This window comes from Oxyura jamaicensis, chromosome 2, assembly GCF_011077185.1.
Source record: "Oxyura jamaicensis isolate SHBP4307 breed ruddy duck chromosome 2, BPBGC_Ojam_1.0, whole genome shotgun sequence".
In the NCBI taxonomy this organism is placed as follows: domain Eukaryota; kingdom Metazoa; phylum Chordata; class Aves; order Anseriformes; family Anatidae; genus Oxyura; species Oxyura jamaicensis.
Window position 1 is genome coordinate 94,154,004 of NC_048894.1, and position 26,716 is coordinate 94,180,719.

Sequence of the window (26,716 nt, forward strand, 5' to 3'; positions counted from 1 at the left end):
TAAGATTAATGTTCAGACCTTGGAGCTAATATGCCATGCTGTTTGTTTATTCAAGCAGGCATCTCTGCCTCTGTTTTACATCTGCTTTGTGTTTTCAGTGATATTTCCACAGTTTTGAGAAAAGCAAATATATTTTTGGTGTGATAAAAGAGTGTGTCAAGTGACCTGCAAGAATCTGGAGACTGCAAACAGTAAATCATGCCTGAGTGTCTGAAGTCCCTAGTCAATATAAAGATAGATTTGGAAGATAGTCATGAAAAGATGTGAACTGTGCTCCCATCCGTAGACAGGAGAAAGTCTACATTGAAGGCTTTTCTCTGAAGATTTAAGATTTTACGCTCCCCCGCCCAAAAAATACCCACATGAATTTTGAAGGAAACCTTGGCAGATTTTACAAATTTCATCACCTAAGTGGAAAAATGCTTTTATAGGTAATTTACAAATAGATGATGGAATAATTTAAAATTCTCGAGATTTGTTCACTGCTTTTGAGATTTTCAATTATCCAGCTAAAAGAAGTGTATTTTTCACTACACTTTCTCAGTTTCAGCAATCTGTATTCAGGGACTTCCTCACTTGCGGATATTCTGGAGTTTTCTCAGACTGACTGTCTTCTAGAACGTTTTAAAATTCTGTGTGTACCATTCCAATTCCTTTTTTGTCAACGTTTTACAAATGGAGGGATAATGAAATCAAGTGCAGCACCCAAACATGGGGATTTTTCGTGGTTAAAAGTCCTACTTATCACTTTAGCATACGGTTCCTAATAATGTATACAGATAATTTAAAAGGGAGCATCTGTTCTGCTTTTTTAATTATTATTTTTTTTTCAGGAACCATATGGAGATGTGACGGAGAGGAGACTCCTTCGAGAGAAGCTGAAATGTAAGGACTTCAAATGGTTCTTGGAGAACGTGTACCCAGAGCTTCACGTACCTGAGGACAGACCAGGCTTCTTTGGCATGGTATGTGGTGGCTGGGAATGTGCTTCCTTGCAGTTCCCTGAGCTCTCCTGCTAGCTTACTACCAAGGTATTTTTATGTCAAAACCAGTCTGGAATTTTGATAGAATTTAGTTACAATTGGTAGACTTCAAGATGTGGTTTCTATCAGAATCTTTATATGAGGGGATACTATTTATAAAATTGTTCTGTGAAAGGGTGGGAGAACTGGTAATGTTGCCATGAGCTACACCTTCAAAATGACGTCTTGAGAGTGTTAAAGCAAGCAAAGGATGACTTTTTAATTTCTTGAAATGTTGCATAACAACAACAGCAAAAAAAGCACTGAAGCATTTTGTTCAAGTTTTCAATTTGAAAATAGAAACTGTGCTTTGACACGTATTTGTACATTTTATCTGATTAAAATTGATGACCAATCATACAGAACTCTATATCAAAACCAATGTGTTAATTTTTAATCTGGAGGTCACTTTTGACCAGCATTGGTTCATAAGCAATTTTCATTGGCTCAGTGTGAGAATCCTCTCCTTTCTTAAGAGACAACTTTCTATGCTATTTGCAACTTACAAATAAATATAAACTATAGCTTCATGTATATATATCATTTTACTGTAATTGCAGTTGGAAGGGATAGAGACAGATAATGAAGCAAATAACTAAAAAATCAGCATATACCTGCTGCATGTCGTATCAGGAAGACAAAGCTGCACCTTTCTGCCTGGCAAAGATGTATAACATACCTCCCTGATTACACATGCCACATTGACTTTTAGGTACTTTTGTCATATCTAAGTCACTCTGCAAATTTAGCTAAGCTGCATTCCAACACTGCTTCATCACATCCAGACAGTATCACAACAGCCTTAGCTTGCTGTTGTCTGTACTCCAGTTACTCAGTTTCTGCTGGGTCTTCTTTGCAGGAGGGAAAAAGACGGATCACTGTGTGCATACAAAACAGATAGGAACTACATCTCACTGCAGTATTCTCTATTAGCTTTGTTACTTGTTGAATGAAAAAGATTGTAATAAGGAAACAGCACAGTTTCCTCCAGGGAGCTACATTTCCCTCTGGGTGAGCATCGGTCAGCACCAATGCAACAAAATCACAAGAAGCCTCTAAAAGAGCAATCAGCCTGCTCCACTTGTCTCTGAGCCTGCACTTGAACTGGCAAAACTATGTGATCAGTGGTAGGAAGGGTAGTATCCTTCATTATCCAGCACCTCCCCTCTGCCTGCACCCTTTGCCTACCAAAAGAAAGCCTAGACTCCTGGTGGTGATAGTGTTTCTCCCTTCTTGGGAAGGGAAGAGATTTGTGCAGTTCTTTTCATGATTAACTGTGTGTGTCATCCTCAAGAAAGGTGTCTAGGACAATACCTTGAAAAAATAATTCTTGTTCAGAGCTCCTGGAGGTATCAACGGTGTAATTTAGGTGTGCTCTATATATTTCTCTAAAAACAATTCGTAAATGCTGTCATCTAGTTGTGAGAATAATGAGAATACACCGTTTTCTGGCAGGAAGAATTTAAAATGTGATTAAAGTACAGTTATACTCTAAAAAAGTGACAGTACAGAAATGACACCTACTGATTCAACTGATTTGTGGATACTGAGTCCCACATGCTAACTTCAGTGAATCATTGATCGTGTTCTTTACTCCTGTGTTAGTTGTGTAGTGCTTTTTTGGTTTACAGAAATACAGTGTTTAAAAATGTTGGCTTTGCTAACATTCTGCTTAGCGTGAGGTTATTTAATTTTTCAAAAAAATGGCAAAGGGATATGGGGATTTCTCCCTCCCTTGAAAATCTTTACACTGAAATTGAAAATCTTTCTAAGATTACCCATAGGTCAGCCACAAAGTAATAAAAGAAATGCAAGAATTGTTGAGTGGAACTCAGTGTCCTGCACTGGCAGCTAGACACTTGTGCTAACGTTTTTCTCTTGATGCCTCGATAAATTTTTACTATCTCTACCAAGATTGGTTGTCTGAAAATGTTTGCTGCCTACAACTTTATTTAAACATACAGATTTTTGAATATTTTTTTTCTTGAGTCATGATTACCTTTCTTATGAACTACCTGAGGCCTAGAAATACGGAAAGGTGTCTTACTAATAAAATTACTGTGCTTCATGCCAAAACCATTTAGCAACAATAAATCTGGAATGTCACAATGCTGATTTCAACTCAGTACTCTGAACAGAATCATATTTTGAGAAGGGGTACTATAAATATTCCTTGTGTTCTTGTTTGTGATTTTTTTTTTAATTTAAGTCAGATTTTTCTTTAAAGTTCCAGAGCTGGAACAGTAAAGTTCAAAACTTAAAATTTCCCCTTTTATATTATCTCAAACATTAAGTATAAAGAGGTCCCTATGAGAGTCAATTTTGGAAAACCTTTAAATTGCTGTATGAGTTACCAACATCAGATAGAAAATAACCATAAGGACAAATTCCAAAAAACTACCTTACCAAAACTTCATTTGATCAAAACCCTTTCTTACATAGCATCTGTGCAGGAGCACCTTGTAAATCCCTATTCACTATTTTCTCTGAAGAGTAAAGAAAACTGGGAGAAGTCAATCCGTCTTCCCATCTGAGCTCCCAGCACTGTTTAGCTCAGTGGCATGGTGAAGCAAAGGGCACTAGAAACTTCGAGAGCTCTCACAGAGAGTGCAGGGAGTTTTTTTTTTTAGGACACCTCAGCTGCTAGGTTAAGAGCATGGGCATGGTCTATCTCCTTCTTTGGCTCAAGCCACCTGCCTTTTTTGAGCCATTTTAAAGCCTTGAACAGGTATACAAGTAGTCCATGGGTTGTGCATGTGCAGTTTTGGAGCTCTCCATAGGACAGAAATTAAACATTTTGACTTGGATTCTGTTGTTGGTGGTTTGTTTGGTTTTGCAGCTTGCTGTGGCTGTTGTGGGCACCTCTAGGAAGGGCTCTGAGCCACCTTGGGTTTAATATCAGCACTGTGACATTGCTGCATTGTGCAGTTATGTGAAGATAGGGGAACTGGGCAGTGCTGTGACCTTTTCCTGTTAGTGGTTACTGTGGAAGTGCACGGCTACAAAGCAAGGGAATATTCAGGCTGAATGTGAAGCAACTAAGCCGATAGATACCTATTCTAACTATCTAGTCCATGACTCTTCATCACCTATCCTTAAAGACATCTGTGATCAACTGAGTCAACTGAGAGATCAAAAATTTCATTTTTTTTTCTATTGATAGCTTACTTCCACATTCTTCCCCAAGAGCATCTGATGTACAATGAATTTCCAGATGCTTAGTTATAATTTTCTTTTAATTCAGACCAGACATAGCCTTAAAAAAGATCAGGAGGAAAGACAGCATCAGCCTTTAAACCTAGGAAGAATTTTGTTCTACTAAGAAATTAGAGATCGTGTTATGAATTACCTAAATAATGTGGTGTATATGGACAGGCTTTCAGAAGAAGGGATCTGAGCTGTGTATTTCGAGATGTATAAGCAAAAAAAGTATTGCATGTCCAGTGTAACAAGTTCTCAGAGGTATCAGACTCCATAACAACCTCCTGTGGGCTACACCTCTACAAATTTTATTATGATGATGTTTTAGAATTTGCCACTTGAGATTGAATTGGTACCTAAGATAGAACCACTGACTAGATTTTGAGATTTGATACCCAACATAGGCAAGTATGTAGGATTGTGCATGGTGCAGGGGCTTTTCCACCACTTTGTTAGCTGTGTAGTCTCTTAAAGCTTGAGACAGACTTTTTTTTTAAAGAAGAGGAAGAAATTCAAGTGCTTGATACTAATCTTGAGTGAACATAACATAGCTTGAGATGTGCTTGTATATTCTTGAGCTTCCTAGAGAGATCTACAGTTGTTGAGGTGAGCAGCTGAATTGCAACAGTGTCATATTATCATTTCATTCAGGCAATCTTAGTCACCAGTGTTGTACACGCAGTTCAGGAGTTAACAGAAATCTGAAGATATTGCACTCTTTTGGAAAAAAAAAAAAAAAAAAAAAAAAAAGGTGATATGAAAATAGCATGCAGTCAATAAAATTGTTCCCTGTGACTGCTGGAATCAACTCTGAGGTAAAAGTTTACGCTTGGTCAGTACCATGAAGTTGTTGGCTTGCTACAATTTCATGTCTTACTGTGTCACAGGATATTATCTGCCCATGCCAATAATGCATCAATACCAGTGTCACAGTGGAGGAATAAAGAGGATTCTCTTCTATTCTGTGGATGAAAAAGAAGGTTGGCTGTGCTCCACTGGCTGTGTTTATCAAATAGTATCATGAAGTTTTAATGTTAAAAATCTGTTGTTGATTCAGTGCCTACAATCATATAAAATTGATTTTATCTTAAAAAAAAATACAAAGAATTATTTAGAATATCATCTGTATTGCTATAGCTATATGCAAGTGTCCAGAAATTAGGAAAAAACAGACTGCATTTGTACAAGTAGTAACAGGTAAAGATCTGAGCTGATTATCTCACTAGTTGCTGTTTATTACCCATCCCAGCCTCCAAACTGAACAGTAGCTAATTGGCATTGTAAAGTAGACCTGCAGTGTTTCACCACTAGACAAAGGTGGAGAAAAGGCACAGCCAGTAATACAGCATGGGCAGAACTTTTTAAAACTGAACTCTGTGTTTTAATGGCAAGGTGATCAACGTTTTTCTTGCTTCTGTTTCTCTAATGCAGCATTCTGCAAAAGAATTGAGGTAAGTCATGGAGAAAATTTTGTTCTTATTGCATGACTTGTTTACAGTGGATATTGGAACAAAGATAGCTTCAGCAATGAATGGATGATTACTATTTTGATAGAACTAGTGTATGTAAAAAGAACTTAAACTGTCTATTCTCATTTAACAAGAGAAACACTATTTTAACAAATTCTCCCAGGCTTTTTTCTGCCTAGGAACTGACTGCTAATTTTTCAGCGTAAATGGTGCTGTGATCAGATTTGAAAATCTGATTACTTTCAAATCTCTGCCATCTCAGATCAGGTCATTTATCTATTTATCAGGTCATCTGCTATCCTCACACGTAAGGTCTAAAACATCTATTTGGTTTCCTGATAAAGTATGGGTGTGAAAGAACATCTACCAATGTCTGATAAAACAAGCTAAAAGAGCCAGGTTGAAATGCGCACCATGTATGTTTAGGAATATGTCTGCATGTATCAGAAGTATTTATGCCTCAAAGAAGAAAATGAGAAAGCATATGTAGTAGCATCATATGAGTGCAGACTGAGTTTTTAACCATCTGAAGTGGAACTTAAGTTAGTAGTCTTTTACACAGCTTTTTACACTTCCTTTTTTACACTGCTTTTTTGTCCTTTTTTTTTTTTTTTTTTTTTTTTTGTAGTTGGACATTGTGTAACATGCATGGGAGAGCATTCTTGTGCCCAAGTTGTGGTAGTTCTGGTGGTGCATGGCATTTTAAAATAAGTTATTTAAAATTACATGCCACAAAAGGCACATGCTAAAGCAAATGCCAGGGAATGACGATGAAGGGCACACACATGGAGTGATAGCAAAGGCTTCAGGTTGTCTGGAAAGGCACCAAGGATAAGTCACTTGCTACAGTCATTTTCCTCCTGGAGTCAGTAGACTGTCAAGCAAAGTCAAACATTGCAAAAAATACTAATGAGCGACCCTCTGATCATGAGGACAGCCACTGACAACAACAGAAACTGATTTATGTTTCCAGAGATATGATTATCATTTTTAAGTGTCTTTGAGTTGACTTTTTTTACATAGAATGTATAAATGTCAGAAGCTTACTGTTTTGTCTGTCCTATGGTGTGTGTTTAAAAAATCATCTGTAAAAGAGTTTTCTTTCCTGGTTTGTTTGTTTGTTTTGGTTAATATAGTTCTTGCCTAGTGTTGTCTTCTTCCGACAGCTCAGAATTGAGGTGCAATAGTGTATCGTGTTCCCATCAAACCAAGCAGCATTCATTGCCTGTGGAAAGAATGGCCAGAGGATTTATTTCACTCCTGGTATACTTGGATGTTAAAAATTAGAATGAATTTTTATAATATGCCAAAATTGGATGTTTGATGAAACAACAACTTTAATGAAAAATTGCACCAAATGCATAGTGATAGCATGTTCAGAAAAGAATTAAAAGGCAAAGCCTGCAGTTCTACATTTATACATTAGGCAAATTTATACATTTACACATTAGTAGGTTTGCCAAAAGAGGTGGAAGACTGGGGGAAGGATGTGCAGGGGGAAAGGAGGTGAAGATTGCTCGGTGCAGGAGAGCTGGCTGTCTCTGCTCTATCCTCCTGCTACTTTCTCTCTGTCCTATAACACGACTGCAGTGTTATAGGACAGTCATGGGCAGTTGGAGAAATCTTCCCATAGGCCTCCTGCAGGTGGTGGGAGGAAGAGGAAGGGCCTCTAGCTCTCGTCTCCATAGGACCAAGCCACCATGCAGGACCAAAGCACCGTGTTTTTTCTCCCTGCCCCCCAGTACGTTCCTCCTGGCTTGGGCTCACAGCCAAAGCACACCGAGTGCTGGGAGCTGGCTGCCTGTCAGCGGGAGTGGGTACAAAGCAGTAGAAAGAAGACATCAGGTAGTAATAAAAGTCGATGATGGGAAAGTAAAATATATGTAGAACACAAGTGTTTAAATTTCTTACTTCTGTGGTTTGTTCTGCGGCGTGCTTGGGTCTTCTGGGGTTTAGCTGGTTGGATTTAGCCTTTCACAAATCCTTTGTGTCTTGCTTTTTCTCTGCACTAAGAATGGAGGATATAATTATGGCTACCAGTGAAGAGAAGTGAAATTGCACCCTGCTGAAGTAACTTCTGAGATTTGCTCTGCTTGTTCTTTTTGTCTGTGATATAATTACACCCAGTAATGGGGGCATTCAGGTTGAACGTGTGTTTACAAAACTTGTTTTGTTCTGTTTCTTTTTTTTTTTTTTTTTTTTTCCTTTTAATTTGGTTAATTGTCTAATACAAGGAGTCTGTAATTGTTATGGCATTGTTCCACTTAATTTCAGTTACCTTTGGCTCCTGAATACTTAAATGTGAATCCTTGTTAATTAGCCTGATTTTTTTTGAAATGATGTAGCTTAATATTTTAAAATTTATGAAAAATGTATGTGCTTATTTTTTCAGAGATCAGCACTACTCATAAAGAATATCTAATATCATACCTAGTGTCTCTTCCAAAAGATAAATCTTACCTGTTTTCATGGTTTTTGGTTTTAAAATCTGTCTCTTCAACCTCAAGAGGGTACTGGTGTACTTTCTAGAACAAATCTGTTTTACATCTCTTACTTCAAAAGCTGAGAAAAGGATGTAGTCTTCTTTTCATAAGCAAATTGAAGAAGTAGATCCTGGGTGGTGGAAATTCAAGACGCAACTTGGACTTTGGTTCTGTATGTGTTGCAGGCTTGCTGGATTTCAACATAATTTGAAAGTAGGGGTTGGGTTTCAACATAGCTTGATGGTAGGTGATTCCTGCCCACTTCGTTTGACATGGTGTCATTCCTAGGGGAAGCCATCGTGGCTGGCTGGCTCAATGCCCAAAGTCAAGACAGTCCCAAAAGTTTTATTTTGCTTTAGTCTGAGAGGGGTGTTGCCACTGGATCCGTTTGGTTCATTCTAAATCATTTGAACCGGCTCTGGGATATAAATCTCACAGTCTAGCAGTATGGGTGTAAAGCGACTGCAGTGTATTTTCCTTATTTTCCTTAATTTAACACATTCTTTTGTTTTGATTAGCTGAAAAGTAAAGGAATGGTCAACTTCTGTTTTGATTATAACCCTTCAAATGAACATGAAGTAACTGGACACAGGGTCATACTCTACCCATGTCATGGGATGGGACAAAATCAGGTAAGATGCTTTTTTATGTTCATTTTGGCTAATACAGTGGTTTTAACGTGAAAAGTATGGTAAAAAGCATTGCAATAAGGCTAAGAGAATATATTGCCACAGTGAGATGATCTTAGATCTAATTTTGATTCTCCCACTGGATGCTTTTAATTTCAATGTATCCTGAGGTCAGATATTCATAGTTATAAAGATGTATCTCTCCAGACCAGGGAATTCATGAATACCTTGGTCATGCCTTTCCACAGAGCTCATTAGCAGGGGTTAATAGCACAACAGTGCAGTTATCAGGCTTACAAGCTAGTGTTCCCTTATCTCCATCTGGTCTTGGACAGACTAGCACATCTGTGATCTTTTGCCCATTCATGTCACAAAAGCCCTTAATAACATTGCAAACCTCACCTAATTCTGCCTGTGTCTGTCATTGGCCTTTTTTCTTCTTGGTACTTGTCTAACTGCACGAGAGGTTCAGAACACCATCTTCTCCTCTACTCTCATCTGCAGAAACATCCTCCTGGGCTAAGACGATACAATCCTTGAGAATATGAATCCGTTCTAATGCTCTTTTGCTTTCTTGCTTTTTAAATAATGAAGCTGAAAATGCTTGCTAGTATCTTCCTCCGTGCACACTGAAACTCTGTGCAACAGTGGTTAGCTATGATAGCCATCAAGCCCTCCACATAACACCACAATAAAAGTGCCATGGGGCACCAGATGCCAGTTTACAGTGGCTGATTTACATGGCTTTGAATAACCACCTTCTAAAATTAGCATTTGGTGTTTGACATGTGGTGTATAACGTACTTGTTTTTTGGCTTCAGACTCAGATTAGGCTATCTGGCATATTTCTAGTGGGGAGGGGTGGAGACATACTCATTTTGAACAAGACCCTACATAACTGTGTGATGGTTTCAGTGGCTTAACTGTGTGTTTATGAAATTAATCCAAACATTTGTTTCAGAAAGGAAAAACAGGTTTGGAAAAGGAGCAGAGATCTGTGGCACATAAGCTGTTTATCAGCTGTTTTTCTGAGCTCTGTTTTAAAAAATGAAAAAGCTTGAGGACTGAAAAACAAGTCTGTATTGAGGAGGAAGCTTCTAATATAAAATGTTTTATAAGTTAGGAAATAAAAACAACAGTCTGAGCACTCTGTTTCAAATCTTAACAGAAGATTTGTTTCTGCCAGCAAGTTCATTGCCTTAAGTGGTGGAACCATTGTTTGGTATTATTTATTACTTTGTGTAGTTTATGTCCTAACTTGCCTAAAGTTTCTGTCCTGGATGTAAAGATGAAGAGAAAGGGAGGAAGTGAATCGTGCTTTATAAAAGTCAAAGTGTATTGATACTGACAGACATGTCAAGCACATGAAGTCACACCAACCCATTTTACTCCCTCAGCTCAGCTCCCTGCCCAAGCTGAGCATGCGTCTCTACACCGATACAGAAGATGGATTAATAACAAGATAACAGTTAAGCCAGTTCCTTATCACAAAGTTGATTATGTTCATAGACTGAGAAGTGTCTCATTTACAGGGTTACCTGCTCACAGACAAAAGGCATTTACAGATTTGTTTTTTCTCGTATTACAAGGTAGAAGGCAAAAGAAAAAAAAAAAAAGTAAAATTTATAAGAAAAGAGTTCTTATGATATGACATTTTTATAGTTATACTTTGCTTATCAAGCACTAAAAAAATCTATTGTGAGTCCACTGTGAAGATACCACATCACTGGATTTTGATGCTCTCACGGCTCTGCTTACGGTGTGATACTTCCAAGTACCTGTGATACAGCAAGCACCGGACTGACAGCAGTGGTGCTCTCTGAGCTGTGCGATTACTGCTCCCTCTGCTGGCGTCCAGGGAGCAGGAAGAAGGAGGAATGGAGAAGATAACCTGACAGCAATGTAAACCTGCAAAAGCAAATATGAGATGACGGAAGAGAATTGCAAAGCCTGCAGAGGGAAGGCTATACACAGAAAATGGGCAAAACGATATCAGTGAAATTAGGAAAGAGGTGTGGAAGGGCTGATGGGAGCCAGGTTAAGGTGGTGGGGGGACAAGGTAACAGAGGGCAGAAGAAATATGGGACAGAGGTAGGACAGCAGGTATGGTACAGGGCATGTGCTACAGAAGAAGAAGTGGTTACGAGCTCTGAAGACTGATTTGGTGGAAGGGGATAGGGGGACTTGATTTGAGGGGTCTGGAGAACAAGTCTTAGGAGGAGCGGCTGAGGAAGCTGGGACTGTTCAGCCTGGAGAAGAGGAGGCTCGGGGGCGACCTTGTTGCTCTCTACAGGTACCTTAAAGGAGGCTGTAGTGAGGTGGGGGTTGGTCTATTCTCCCAAGCGCCGTGTGATATGACGAGGGGGAATGGGCTAAAGTTGTGCCAGGGGAGGTTTAGGATGGATATTAGGAAGAGCTTCTTTACTGAAAGGGTTGTTAGGCATTGGAATGGGCTGCCCAGGGAAGTGGTTGAGTCACCATCCCTGGAGGTCTTTAAAAGACGTTTTGATGTAGAGCTTAGTGATATGGTTTAGTGGAGGGCTTGTAAGCGTTAGGTCAAAGGTTGGACTAGGTGATCTTGGAGATCTCTTCTTCCAACCTAGATGATTCTGTGATTCTGTGACTTGGAATCAGAGATAGCAGTTGGCAAATGGGTCCATGAATAGGGTTAAAAGTAGTAGCGCTGTGACAAAAAGTGGACAGCAGGAAGAACCGTGAGTGTGAGACTAGAAGAAGGCTAAACTAAGATGAGATGTGGAAACACAGGTGAGATTGGAAATGGGATTCAGGATTCCTGAAGTAGCACCTCCTTCTTCTGGCTTACAGAATACTTCTCTCCATCTCCTTCACCATGGCCTATAGACAGTCATTCTTAAAAATGACAGGCTGTTCTAGATCTTGTGAGTTCCTTAGCTCAGCTCAAATCTCCCACATGTACATCCACCACTTTAAGCTGATGGAACCTGTGGTGATAAGGTCGTCCTCTTGTATCAATGCTGAGGAAATCAGGGTGCTTCACCACAGATTTTTGCAGATATTTTCTAACAGCAGGTAGCCTGTAACTTCTGTGCAATATTTGGAGGGGCATCTTCCATCCTGATCCTGAACTCTTCTGCTTGTTCTCCTCCACTCTGCTTGTCACTCCACTCTGTAGGACTTTAGAGAAAACCCTCACAAGCAAGTTTCAGCTCAGTGCCCTCCTCTATGCCACGTACCTCAGCTCCTGTTTCTCCGCATAGTGCTTTACCACTTCCTGTTCCACACTGGCTGTCTCACACTCTTTCTTTAACTTCCTTGCTGTGTCTCTCTCATCAGATATTCCTTCTACCAGTTAGTTCCCCACACTAGGTCATGTTTTACACCTTGTCATGTATTTCCTTTTCCCAACTAGCTCCCATTTTTTCTCCTCTATTTTTTTCCTTCTGATCCCTTCCTCCACTTGCAGTGTTTGTTTCACCATTCACCACTTTCTTCCCCAGACAGTGATCATCATGGCTGCACATTCACACTATCTCATGGTGTGCAGGGAGTGAACTTTATTCTCCAGTGTACAGCTCAGGAAAGTTATTCTCCAAAAATATCATGGTAGAATTTAACATGAGTGAATGTTAACTTGGCCAGCCATATGTATCTTACACTCCAGCACACCCATCCTCTGGCATGATACGCTAGCGGCAGGTGGCTGTTTATGTGGGGGACAACTGCAAAAGCTGTTTTCACTGAAAGCAGTTCTCCACTTAAGGTGACCTTTGAATATCTGAGTGCACTGTGGTGAGAGGAGAGAGCTCTGTGCTCTTGATTATTTATGAAGTCCAGTTCCTACTCTCATTTTATCTCTCAGTAAGTAAAACCACTCTCAGAAAACTGTCTGAGGTCTGTGGTAATTTGTTGCTGTTTTGCCTTGAATCCAACTGAACAATGCCATGGCCTAAGGAATAGGGTTCCCTTCAGTCCTTTTGCGTTGTTTTTGTGTAAGCAGTAAGAGAACTAACTGTGGGTGGTTTAAAATTTGTATTTTCTTTATAGCAAGAAGGTGAAGATACAATTATGGTGATAGAAACTAAGTGCACATGGAAGAGAGGCACAACAAGTGCAATACTAGGGCTACTGAGTATCAGGCTATTGTGTGGTGGAAGTGTCTACCCAGGTAGAGAGGAGTAAGGGGCTTTGAAATTCAAGACCAGGAAAGTCCATTGCCCTTCTTGGTATGGCTAGGAAGCTGGACAGAGGGACCAATGTGTGCTGGCAGGAAGCCTTCCTGATGTGGTAAGAGGACTGGTTACTACTGAGCTGTGTCTGACAATACCCCCAAGCCAGTCCCATTTGAGGCAAACAGGGAGAGACAAACAAAGACCTTAGTAAAGCCCCTGGGTTTCCATGAAAGGAGGATCAGACCTGGTAAGATCACTGCTGGTTCTTTCACCCAGAAAGCGTCTATCAAAGTGCAAGAATCTACCACCGTGCAGAAGAGCAGCAGGTAGCCAGACAGAGAGGGCTAAGAGCGTGTCTCAGAGTCTGGTGAGGTAGCCGCCATCCCTTGTACCAGTGTGCCCAGATGCAGCTGTGGCATGTCCTGCAGATTTCCCAGAAGTGGCAGGCACAGGGCAGAAGGCCTCAAGGCCTCATCAAGTAAGGCCTCAGAACAAGGCGTAACAACTTTAAAAAAGGGTAGGTTTAGATTAGATACAAGGAAGAAATTCTTCACTATGAAGATGGTGAGGCACTGCAACAGGTTGCCTAGAAAGGCTGTGGATACCCCAAAGTACTCAAGGCCAGGTTGGATGGGGCTTTAAGCAACCTGGCCTAGTGGGTGGCATCCCTGCCTACAGTGCGGATGGTGAAACTGGATGGACTTTAAGGTCATTTCCAGCCCAAACCATTCTATAATTCTAAGTTTCCCGATGGCACTTAGGGAGTCTACCAGCTCTCTGAAGGAAAGAGATGCAGTAAGGCCACTATTTACTGGGCCACAGATCAATTTGAAAATGTTTCTTTTCTGTTCGTAGAACCCACTGGGCAAGGAAAGAGCACTAAAAAAAGTCCTCCTCCTTTGAGGAAGAAGAGATTTACCTGATGTATTTACTGGATCTTGAAAAAGCCTGAAGCCAGAAGAATTTATTCTGTTTGAAGCAGTGTAGGTAGGGTAAAGAACTGTATAATCATTCGGCAGGGAGACACATGTACTTGGTTGTTAGTAATATAACCCCAATCCTTAATGTTATCCAGAAATTAACTATTTTATTAGCTTTTCTCTTCCAAAATTTGATGCAAGACCTTGAAATGTTACTCAGGAAAGATGTTAATAGTAAGAAGTGCTCTGCCCTAGTAACTGTTTCATCTACTCTTGATATATCTGGTATAATCAGCAGCTTGCAGGCTTTCACTAATGCTCAATGCCATTTGCTCATTGTGGTGCCTGAAGAAGCAGGATCTTCATGTGCTAACCAGATACCAAACTTGTGAACTAGGGCTTAATGGATAGGGAGCAACCATGCTTGTTGGGGTAGAAAATAAAACATCAGGTCAGTGTTACCACATTTGACTTTTGTTAATGATGACACATTTCTGGCATAAAACAAATGTTATAAAGCAGCCTACATCACAGGAGTAGGTCTGAGCAATATTTTTCAAGAGGAAGTCAAAGTCTCTTGGATTCAATGCCAGGTGGTAGATTTCAAGCTAGTAGTTGCTTTTCAAAGCATTTTTATTTGTGGCTTGCTACAAATGAATGATGGTGAAAATGTTAGTGCAGGGGTATCTCTTCCATTACTAACCCCCAAAACAGCCATGAAGCTCTGCAAGCAGTGGACAGCGTTTGCCTGTGTACAGCTGCAACTGCCACCTCAGCAGAGATATTCCTCCATAGATTTCTTGAAATGGCTACCACCAGTTTAATCTAGATTGGAACTCTGGCACCTGGAACTGTATGTTTGCAGACTTGGTAATCATGTAGTCCTATTTACATGAAAAGTCCCTTCCCAGTTTCTCTTTAAAAGCTAATTAGCTTCTGGTTATTAAGGATGGTTGGGTGCTAAGTTCAAGTATATATATTTCTAAATTGGTATAGCCCCCTTCACACCACCTTACAATCTTATTTTGTAGGAGATAAACAAAACAAAAGAGGATCCCTTTTCCCCCTCATCCCTTTATTGCTTTCCACTAATGCAGCTATACTATTGGTAACAAGCAATTTGCTGATGTGCATAAAACTCTTGTCTACCCTACTGAGTATAATCTAAATCAGTTCTAAACACACATCCGGGCACTATAGTCATCTGAATTATTTACAAGCATGCTAAATACAAACAACTCTCGTACTCTGCTATCCCCTTTAATGAAGTCCAAAATTTGGCAGATGTCCATGATAAATATAAAAATTTTAAGGAAGGTTTCAACCATAATTGCTGCAAAAGCCGGTGGTTTAGGGCACGTTCAGAACATCTCTGTACAATATTGTACAACAAGCAAAGGCCATAAATTGTCTTTATTAAAGTTCTTCTTGTGTTTAAAGCCGATTTGCTCCAAATATCTTAAAATGTCATATAATAAAATGCTCATCACCATGCATCCTGAGTTCTTTGTAACCAGAAATGAACCTTGACCAAACTGCACTGGAACTGTCCAGTGAGCAGCTCTTTAATTAAAAGTAACATTATTTTTGTGACAGCTGAGTTAAGAAGGTATAATGTCAGGGTATAAACTGGTTCCTGTCCTACTTTTAAAGGTGGGTGAGAATGTGAAAGTAAAATATTACAGTTAAAGTTTGTAAGTTATTATTTAATGTTGGAGAGTCTGTTTTCCAGTGCATTTATTCAGCATTTCATGTGTTTTAAGTGCTACCAGAGTAAATCAGAGCCGTGGTGAGACTGATTTTCTATAAAATAGTAAGCAAAGAACAGCAGTGAAGGCTCCTTGAATATTTTTGGCAGGATTTCTCTCCACAATAGCAACTTTAATATGTGAACTTAATTATAGTATCTTAGTATGTCCTCCCTATAAATACTTGCTTGCGTACATATGAAATTACTGTTGTCCCCTGTTTCTTCTCTTGCATTTGTAGTTTTTTGAGTACACATCCCGTAACGAAATACGCTACAACACCCGACAGCCAGAAGCCTGTGCAGCAGTAGACACAGGGACTGACTATTTGACAATGAACTTGTGTCAAGAAAATCCTTCTGACATTCCTGAAAACCAGAAATTTATTTTCAGAGAGGTAAGTGTGCCCATTTGGTTTTAGGTTTGTTTTCTGGGAAGAAAAATTCTTGATCTTGGGAGGGGGGGGATGGGATAAAAATTGTTGTTTGTTTTGTTGGTCTGTTTGTTTTCTTTTTATTTTACTGCCTACAAATTATGCAGGCCACAAATACTCCTGTGTCTGGAGTGGGATTGTATTTAGATAGAATATTGTTCCTAGAGATTTATAACTGTCTTGGCTTTTAATATCTAAACTTAGAACAGGGTAGCAGCAGAATGCAGATAAAGAATATCCCAGTCATAAAAGAACAGAAAGATGAGGAAAGAAAGCACCCTTTCTTAACCTGAGAGGAATCAAGGAAGTTGAGACATCTCTCTTTGTCCTGTGCTTTCAGTACTTCCCAGTGCTTTCAGTGGATTGCGCGGTTCTTTCTCACATCCCACTCCTACTGCCTTTCCCTGAAAACTGAAGTGCTTCCGTACCCCTTCCCCAGCCAGCCTCATGGATGGCCTAGCTTTGTTCTCCTTTCATTGACGTCTTCTATTTTCCAGCATTTTCACCGCCATATATCCCTGATACTTCACATCACCATTGCTTTAAAATCTTCCCTGCTTTGGAGAAGCTGCTACTTCTCCTCTGCAAACAATCTGTCTTTACTCTCCCCACGAGCACCAGAAGTCCTCTCTCAGCTTCTCAGAGCGATGTGATGCAAGTTGTATAACTTGATGCCCCGTCAAAAGATAACTTCTGTACACAGAACACATCTTACTGGCTGTGGGGACTCAGCAAATCTATACTTCTCCTCTTCCATCTTAATGCCAGTTCCTAAAGAGGAGAAATACTGAGCAGTACAGAGTATATTAATAAACATAACATGTGATCTTAGAAAACCTTGTGTTTAGTAGGTTTTAATCTCTGAAGAAGTTCCTGAATGCCTCAGAGAAAATAAATTGCATGAAAAATGATGGCCTTGGACAGCTTCTGGGGTGTTATTCGGCTAAGGGAAAAGGTCACATAGTATATCAAAATGGTATATTTACATAATGTTATCTACATAACACATCTAAATTCTACAGGCTCCACAGCTGACAAACTCATGCCCAGATAATACCACCAGTGATAGGTGGCAGAGTAAATTCTAAAGAAAAATGGGAAAACTACTGTCTGTCCACTGAATCTAGTCTATACTGAAGCTCACAGTGATGCTACTGAGTAACACAAAATATTTAAAAGGCTGGCTTGAGAAATGATGTTTCATTTTTAATGCTGACTTCATAAAGTTTTTCAAGGTCATATGTGTTAATCCCTGAGATTACATATTTTGAATGAATTTAAGTCATGTCAGGGAATAACTAAGAAAACACAATCTTGGAATTTATGTTCCCACTGCATTCCTAGTCATTAACTTTTAAAATAATTCCTTAAGTTTCAGATGCTAAATCCTCTTTCTTTCTCATGACCATTTTGTTCTTGGGTGTGATTTGAACCTATACTGCTCTGCACTGATTCCTCTTCTGTTGCATTTGATCAAAATCACTGTTTCCCATGTTTCAAGGCAAGTAGAGGGACAAGTATCAGTACTACATTGCTCTTGCTTTGTGTAGAGAAGTGTCAGGCACTAGCAAAGCTGTCCTTAAAAAAGTAACAGATGTAGCATAATCAAAGATTTGAACAGCCTTCCCAGCTGCCTGGCCAGAATTAAGTTCTTCCTGGCATCAAGTCAAAAGCGAGTGAGGCAGATATAGATTAGTCCACTCAAAAATTTGAATTAATCACAGATGGAAACAGGAAAGTCATTCAGCAGCTAAGCCTGTGAGCAAACCCATAAGCAAGCGTGCTCCACTGGACGTCAGAGGCTGTGGTGCAAGGTGCCATTTGTGCAACCTTCCTGATGCCTGAACAGCAGACATTCAGAGGAGTCAGGCTTACGCTCCTAAGCAGGGTGTTGGTATTTTTCTTTCAAAGCTGTCAGAGGCTTTGGAAATAGGTGTGGGGATGTCACCTGGGCCAAGAAAGGCCCCGGGAGCATGGCTGTTCTCTAAAGTTGGGTACACCGCCTTCTTGTGACTCTCTCTTGGTTGACAGTGCTCCCAGATTGGAGCGAGCTTTAGGAACTGGAGATAAAATGTTTTTGGAGTCCTCCATAATAGGAGGGCCTGATGGCTCAAATAATGTTCTTTGGGGAACCTGACTGTAGAGGCCAATCAGACCTTATACCTAGTGAGGCAGATGTGCTCCCCTCAAGCAAAGCAAGCTGACTGCACTGAGATTAGCAGGGAAGAGGTACACTTAGAAATTTTTGCCTTTTCCACCAGAAATATATTCTATTCTGAAGAAATATACCCTTTTCTAAAGAAAGGGCAATTTTCTTTTTGCCAAAAAGATATTCAGCATATACAATCAACTGACGTTTGAATTTTACTTGCCAAGTGTGCAGCAAGTTGGTGAATTTAGGTAACGCGTGCATTTACCTTTGATTTTCTCTGCCCATATTCTGCTGCAGTAACAAAAGGGAATGAAAGGGAGCTGAGCAGGCTTATCCTTTACAAACTTAAATGTCCAGGCAGAAATTAAGTTTAAAAGTGGGGCCTTCTGATGAAGTTTTAGAGATTCTCGAGTTAGGCATTTTGGATTCACTGCATAGCTTATGACAAGGATATGTGTGATATTTATTATGAGTGCTTTCTGTTACTTTTAAAATACAATGATATCTTTATAATTTTTAAGATCCAAAAAGCAAAAATTATTTCTCTCTTTTGCAGGATGGTACTTTGTTTCATCTACAAACCCAGAAGTGCTTACAAGCAGAGTCAAACTCTTACAATGGTAATCCAGCACCAGTATTACGACCGTGTACCGATTCAGAATACCAAAAATGGTTCTTCAAAGAAAGAAGTTGATCCAGATGTCATCTAGTTGAATATGAAAATGTTCTCTTTCTAGTCAGCAGATAGTCAGCCTTTTGAAAACTACATAAGTGATATATTTTTGTATGAAAAGAACTGTAATTAGTTTACAAGCGTTGAATTTTGTTTTCTGGAGCATTAAAAGGCACTAAGCATCGAGAGCTACGTGAAGTACTATGGCTGCATCGTGCCACAGAATCTGCTCCTCTTCAGTTCCATGTATTTGGCAGCTACATAACTGATTTTGAAGTGTCTTAGATCCTTTTTCACAAGTGACAATATATTTTTTAATCTACTGTGTGAAAGTAAAGCAGTCAAAATAATTGCACTAATGTTATCTGCCAGTAACTAAAATGTTTATTTTTCTACTAAAGCATTCTGCAGTTGTGCCTTTTAACAGATGCTGGTTAATAATTCTCCTTGTCTTTTTAATACCAAGAGGGTAAATGTAGGCCAGATTTCGACCCTGCGTGGCTATGACAGACCCCTCACTGAAGACTGTGGGTTTGCAGGTGAAGGCTGAGACGGTCTGCATATTTTTGCACAAATAACAATCGAGATGCATACAGATTGCACATGCTTGACAATACTATACAAATGTTATGACAATTTCAGTTGCTCATGGCACTTGATTAGATTCTGATCATGCTTAAGTCTGATTTTGGAGTAAAATGGGGATTTTCTCATCTTCATTAATTAAGGCAACAACATTTAAAGGTGATGCTCTCTTTAGATATAAGTGGATCTAGCTGTGCAGCTAGACTGCACAACTGACTTTAACATTACATGGATTTTCAGCATGCATACAACCTGCAAGATCAGACCTAGCAATAATTCTTTTGACATGAGGGGGTTGTTTCAAATTTACAATTACAGCAAATAAATCTATAAATTAATATCTTTCATTAAATTGTAATTGTTTAAATGGCTCTTAAAAATCAACGGATAAATAAAAAATTGGTTTACAACTAATTGATAGGACATGCAGCTGCTATTAATTCAAAAAAAAAAAAAAGTCTTTCAGATATCACTTGCATTTTGTCTGGGAACTCCTTTTCTGGTAACTTGTTTGTGGTAACACATACAGTCCTATTGAAAACACAGGGTTTAATCTGCACCAGTACAAGATGTTTTCAGCTGTGGTGTTGTGGGGTCTGCTTTACCCATTCAGACAAGGAGTAAGTATAGCTATATATTTGGTCATTGACCATTATCATTAAAGTGTTGATTAAAAGAGTTTCAGCTCATGAGGAAGGTGTCCTCATGTCAGCTGGAGCTATGTTTTATGCATAGAAGCATGAAGATTTCAACCTTTTTTCCCCCAGAAGTCTTGGCATCTCTTCTGGGTAGTTTTAGATTTCTTCCATTATTTGTCTTTGTTCTTGTTTTCTATATGAAATGTACAGACCTTTCTTTGAATTTTCATAAGCTCATGTCATTTTGGCATATCTATTTATATGATTAGGGTGTGGGGGGAGGGTTTCTGCCTGTAGAGGATGCTGATGGAGGTTCTTCCAAGATCTGTCTAAAACCCTGTAGATGGAATGTTTTTTGAAGACCTTCAAAGATCTGTCTCTGTGGGTTGGACTGATGAAATTGATGTTAGAACTAATAAAATATTTTGTGACTCGATAGAGTGGTAACTGTCTTTACAACTACTTTTTTTTTTTTTTTTTTTTTTTTTTCATACGGTCAGTGGTTTTCTTTTAACCCTCTCTCTGATCTCTTAAGTTCTGATCCCTGCAGCACTTGGTAGAAGACAGCTTTATTTTATGCTCTCTCAGGTTCCCATTACTGAACTCATTAATGCTTTTGTTCACCTGCTAGCAGCAACTGCGTTCAGTTTGTGGAGCCACAAATCAAAGCTGGGTGTCTGCATGAGAGAGCTGTTAGAACTCCACCAACACAGCAAGGTTTTTCTGTTCATTTCTGTTTTGCCTTTTGTGACTGTTGATTGCATTACATTAATAAGTTAATGAAAGCCCAGCAATTACACTTGTAGACAAAACTCTCATTGACCTTCAAGGTCAATGAGGTTTTCTTAGTTTTGAGACTTCCAGATTTTATCAGCAGGTGTTCGTATGCAAATGAAACTTAGTAATTGGAAATTGTTTTCTGTACATCTTGCTGCTCTGCATTTTTTTTTGAGGGAAGTACTGATGTTCTGGGTTTCTAGTTGTATGCAACTAAGCTGTTTTCTCCTGCACTAGCAAACCTGCTAGCCTGGGCTGAATATTTGCTAGACAAACATGTTTATGTTTAGTTCAGAAGCAGTCACTGAATGTACTAACATCATCAGCTTGCTCCATGTATGTTGTTGACCCTTTAGTCCACCTACTTCATGCTTTTCTCCTTGATACTTTCCTTCTAGTCAACTCAAAGGAATTGTATTAATGTCTGGCTTCAGGTTTGGATGATGAGGGAATCAATCAAATGTCTGATTCACTATGCACGTTTTCAAACTTCCTCCTGCAGGAGGTTGGGGCCATCTGCTGAGGAACGCACTGTAGACACTGGGCTTCTCAGTGAAGAAGGGGCTGGATGCCTCAGAGAACCGGAAAAAGTGGAGGACTTAGTCACAAATTCACACTCCATCTGGTTCTGGCCTCCTAAGACTCTGAAAAAGAGAGATAAGGAGTTTCCACATTGTCCAAAACATCAGCCAGTAGTTCCCCCATTTCTTAGTACTCATTTTTTATGTTTAAAGACACGCTTTTTTTCCTCTTCGCCACTAACATTGTGAAGCACCCATAAAAGCAAATCATGCAATTCAAGCTTATTGATAAGCTTATATTAAAATAATGTGATACTGGCACTGCAAGCAGGGAAAGCTCAAGGGTTTTTCTTTCATTTTGTACTATCAGGTTATTCAAAAAAAAAAACAGATTTTTTAAAAAATGAAAAATAGAGACGGGCTAACCAAGTTATGCCAAGAATGTATCATCCCAGCACACAGTTTGCTGTATACAATTTGAAGACTGATACGTAGAAGTCTGTCTTCCAAATGGATTTTAATTCTTTCTTCATTGTCTAGTGGTAAATACAACCTCTCTGGTGTTTACTGCCATTTTTGGATATAAGGGATCAGCTTGATGTTGTGTTCTTCCAGGTTTCTTCCCTTACTTTTTTTTCTGGTGTTCCTTGAACATCCCTAAAGATGGGTCATATTTGGCACAGCGGAGGCACAAAAGATTAAACCAAAAGTATTTCATAAAACCAAACTGTGCAAAATACTTTCCCAATATTCTGTTCTAGATTAACCTTGTGAGAGGAATATTAATAAGCAAGGATTTTTTTTAACTCTTAAAACAAAATACCTGGCGATACTATCCGCAAGATGGGAATTCGGGGTAGTAACTGCTGATTGAACTGGCTGTTTTGGGGGAATTTAGGTATGGTATTTAGGTAGGTATGGTATTTTTTTTTAAAATGCTTATGTCTTTGTATTCCTTTATCAAATTTTTTAAAAAATGCATTCTGATACCCAATTCTTTATTGTATGTCTTTGAATTCTTCAGGTAAGTATTTTTGCTGGTATTTTGTTTGTTTGTTTGTTTGTTTTTTTAAATTCTTTTATTCTTCCTTCTGTAGTTTTCTTTCATTTAAGCATTGCGGGTCTTTGACATGGCCAAGGCCTTAATGGATTTTTTCCTTTAAGAAAAGACAGGACATAAACCTTCTTTCTAAGAAATAAAATAAACCACTAAAACCTCTGCACGCACAGTATTGGCTGAACCTTTATGATGGAGGATTGTTGCAGCTTGCACAATCACTCTGGAACAGCAGTTGTCATTGTATCCACATAGGTCAACATGTATTGGAAGTAGTATTTCTTGCTAGCTCTGCTGAAACAAAGACTTAAAACTGTGTTCAGTTTTTGCTATGTTTATAGGAAGCGATAAGATCTATTTGACAGAGAAATTCCTGTTGGTAACACTGATGGAATCGTGCTGCCGTTTCCTATGTCTGGAAACACTGGCAGATACGCAGCGATACTGCTGGTAATTCAAAATCTGACGTTGTAATTTCATTTGGCTGTCTCAGCAGATTAATTTGAAGTTGAGCTTTGTTCTGATACCTTGACAGAATGACAGCAATCAAGATGTCTAGAGACAGTAGGGTTAGGATCACACAGCTGTCTGTATACGGTTAAAACTGTAGGATTTTTTGGCAGTGTGTGAGAACACTATAGTAGCTCATGACGAAGGCAAACTCATGACTGTGCTAGCAAGTTAGCAGATGTAGGTGGAGAAGTCCTTGGGAGGGAAAAGAGATGGACAGCGGACCTCCCCTGGTTCTGCCTGGTTGCTAGTGCTTGGTTCCAGCTACTGGGGTGCCAATTAGAGCATGGCAGTATTCTTCCACTTCCCATTTACATAGGAAAACAATTGCGTACGTGCATGTGGTACTAAAATTGCCATGCCTAGATCAAGAGTTTTCAGGCTATTTTTTCAATCCATTACTCACTGACATTTATATGAAGAGGCAAAGCCTGGTTACACCAATCCTCGTCAGTGCTCGCAGGACTGACGTGGCTGTAGATGACAGACTTGTAAAGGCTTCCAGGATTTCCAAAGGGGGCTGGAGACTAAACCAGGGCAGGACCTTCTCTTTTTTTATTATTTTTATTTTTTATTTTCCTAACTCCACAAGCAAGAGGAAAGAAGATACAAGGCACGGGGAGTGAGTCAGTGGTCTGATGGGTGGTGTGCCACATTGCATGCAGCGTTGGGCTGTCTCCCGGTGTGGGAAAGGACTTGCAGCAGAGGCAGTTTCTTGGTGGCAAGGGAAAAGCAGTCTTCTGGATTTCTTGGAATAACACATCCTCTGAAGCAATTTAACTTGCAGCTGAAAGGAAAGTGATCAAGGGAGTAATAGCAGTGTAGATATTTGGACCTGAAATGCATGAATTGGGTGCTGTGTGATGAGCAGTTCTAGGGAATACATAAAGAACAAAAACTGTTAACTCTGCATACTCTGTGAGAAGGCTTGATAATAGCTGGAAAAAAAAAAAAAAAAAAGGAAATTATAATGAGCAGGAAGGTATTTGACAGAACTGTTGTTTACTGGCATGTAGTTGAAGGGCTCACATGACCAAAATGCTGAAGTGACTGGGTAACTTGCCAAAGAAGAAAATTACATTTGTTTTTCAGGCAAAGAGAGACAGGTTTACAGTTCTTACAACCTGGTATTTTAGCCAACAAAGAATAAGTAGATAGAGGGGGTGTCTGGTGCAGACCACCAAATAAAAATAGAAAGCATTTTTGCATTGCATATAAACAACTTGTGCTGCTTTAGAGAATTCCATCCTAGGGGATGCACTTCACCGATTTTATTGTAGCAAAACATTCTGGGGATGTCTAGGGGAAAAAAATAGCTGGGCAGGAGGATGTGTCTGACATAATTTTTAAAAATAGATTTGGTGCAATTCTCCTTTAGGCCTTTTAGTTAAAATGAGGTACTACCTGGTTGTCTGTTATGCATAAGCAAAGGATAGTATGAAAAGACAAAATTCTGAGTGCTGATAGAAGGAAAGAAGAGGATTTACAAAAGATAATTCTATGTATATAGCATATTTAAACTTATATGTGTATTATATGAAAAATGTTGATGGGATTGCAAATGCAGTCTTTGAAAGTGTCAGAAATGAAGTTCTTTGTTAAGCTAAACATAGCTTCAGTGCATCTACGTTACAGTATTGTCTCTACATGATCATAAATTTTTATTGCTTCCTTTTTTTTTTTTTTTTTAATACAAAAAACTGTCTTTTCAATGCCTCACTGAGTATACAGGAAGGATTTAAAGAGGCTTATTTGGCTTAATCTTCATTGTTCAGTGTATGGCTTTATTTACTTCCCTATATTAAGTCCCCTGCCTGAAAAATAAAGGTTATTTTCTCAGCTTTTTTCTATGTGAAACTTGAATGTTGCAGTGTTTTAGTGCTTCCCAAACGTTTATTACTCTATCTTCACACTGCAAAGCATGAGCATCCCTGTTTTACTGACAGAGAAGACAGCAACAAAGACATCAATGTCAGAAGTACCACCTTATTTGATGCTCTAACTTGATGCTTAGCTTTGGTTTGTATAAATGACACCCAGGAATACCCAGACTTCTGCAGTTCAGGTACAGGAGCTGGGACTCATTTGATCAAAGGTGGTGCACAAAACAAAGGTGTGTGCAGGTGGTCACCCCAGCATGGGGTAGGATCTGCCGAGTGTCCAGAAAGGGGGAAGGCATCATCAGAGGGTGCCCCTGAAAGGTCTGCCTTGAGTTTCCCAACAAAGAGGGGTAAGTCCTGGCTTCCTGGGCCTGCTTTTGGAGCTGGTTTCATACTCTGTGGTAAGCATTAACTCAGTAAGGCAGCACTTCCCGGGTGTGTTTCTTTGTCCTGCGACCCCAGCATATGCTTTCTCAGTGCCTGCATGGGCACCACCAGTGGCTGGGCTCGGGCTGCCATGCTCTTTGCTGTTTGTGGCCTGGGGCTGGAGAGAAGCTCGGAGACGCATCCGATTCCCAAAGTAATAAAGGGTCCTTTGCTGGTGCATCAGTAACCAAGATGGACGTCGAGCAGCTACTGCTAATATCTGAGGTATTAATTCTGTCGCACCATATAGCTTGGACTCGAGCTCTCTTACAAAAAGGCTGAGTTCCCTGTAACTAGGAGATTGATTTTGAAATAAAACTCAAAGCTGATGGCGTTCCAGAGACAGTGCGAGCGCGCGTGTTAACAGAGTGCCAATATTGCAGAATGATAACCAGAGTGATCCAAGTAGCTGTAGCCCTCGTGGCCAAGAACTGGAGAAAATCACAGAATGATATGAGATACAAGCAATGAGGAATGGTTTTACGTGAAAAGGGTTTTGATGAACAAACTCAGAACCTATTGCAGATAAGGCTGAGAATGGCAAAATGTCGTTTAGCATATGAAATTCTGATTAAAAATAATATTATGCAAAATCAATATGGCCTCTGCTCCTGTTGGGATCCTAGGAAGAGCTGTTGGTGTTGTGATAACCAGTTTTCTGGAAGGAGGCAGCTTATTCTAAGTTTGCAGGTGACAAATTGGGGGCAGGCCACTTGTGCAGATAATGAGTGCACATTTGGCTTTATCACAAGGCCGCGTCAGCCACATGGGAGCAAAAGAGTAGCTCATGCTTTTTGGCAGAAAGGGTTCAGAAATGGGCCGTGGATTGCTCCACAGGGAGGCAGCCCCTGAGGACAGCTTGGCTCTCCTGCCTCTGGGGCTTGCTTCCCCCAGGGCCGGGGCTGCCGCGGGTGGTCCAGCACAGGCAGCTGTTCCTACACGGAGCAGAAAAGGCAGAGGTGCCTTGGAAAGGCCTCCGAGGGCAATTCCTGAGGTGAAATTCAGTACAAAAGTGAGATGCAGTGATTAAACTTAGTTTATGGCTGTGAGGGACGATTGGTGATGGTATGTCCCCTTGATTTGATACAGGCACAATGAGAGCTGGTGCTTAGAAATTGGAATAAGGTTATTAACGTATCTGATGTGCGTGTTAATGACTGAAATAACGTATCAGGAGAGGTGGCAGACCTTTTAGTACCAGTGCCTTTCAGTCACTGCTGTTGGGCAGCATCTCAAGGGAAAGGCCACAAGGCCGGGTGCTTTACAGGGTTACAAGCACAGGCTTTAGGCCCACGGTCTTCTCAGCAGGCTGCAAAACAGAGCAGGGCAGCTGAGGGCCCTGGCAGGACAAGGGCAGGGGTGGGTGGCATGGGGGTGCCCCGCAGGCCTTGGTGGCTGTACGTGGAGGGGCTCGTTGGGTGCGGGGGGGTCCCGATCCCCA

At 40.0% G+C, this 26,716-nt stretch overlaps 1 protein-coding gene across 1 annotated transcript in view; it reads left to right on the plus strand.

The window, feature by feature from the left end:
• The window catches only part of GALNT12 (polypeptide N-acetylgalactosaminyltransferase 12), a 47,749-nt gene extending 27,209 nt beyond the window's left edge, over positions 1 to 20,540 (plus strand). The window contains exons 7-10 of the mRNA XM_035318920.1: positions 834 to 965; positions 8,694 to 8,807; positions 15,865 to 16,020; positions 18,765 to 20,540. Of these exons, the coding sequence (XP_035174811.1) occupies positions 834 to 965; positions 8,694 to 8,807; positions 15,865 to 16,020; positions 18,765 to 18,902 (540 nt within the window). The 3' untranslated portion in view covers positions 18,903 to 20,540. The remainder of the gene's footprint in view (positions 1 to 833; positions 966 to 8,693; positions 8,808 to 15,864; positions 16,021 to 18,764) is intronic.
• The last annotated feature ends 6,176 nt before the right edge of the window (positions 20,541 to 26,716 follow it).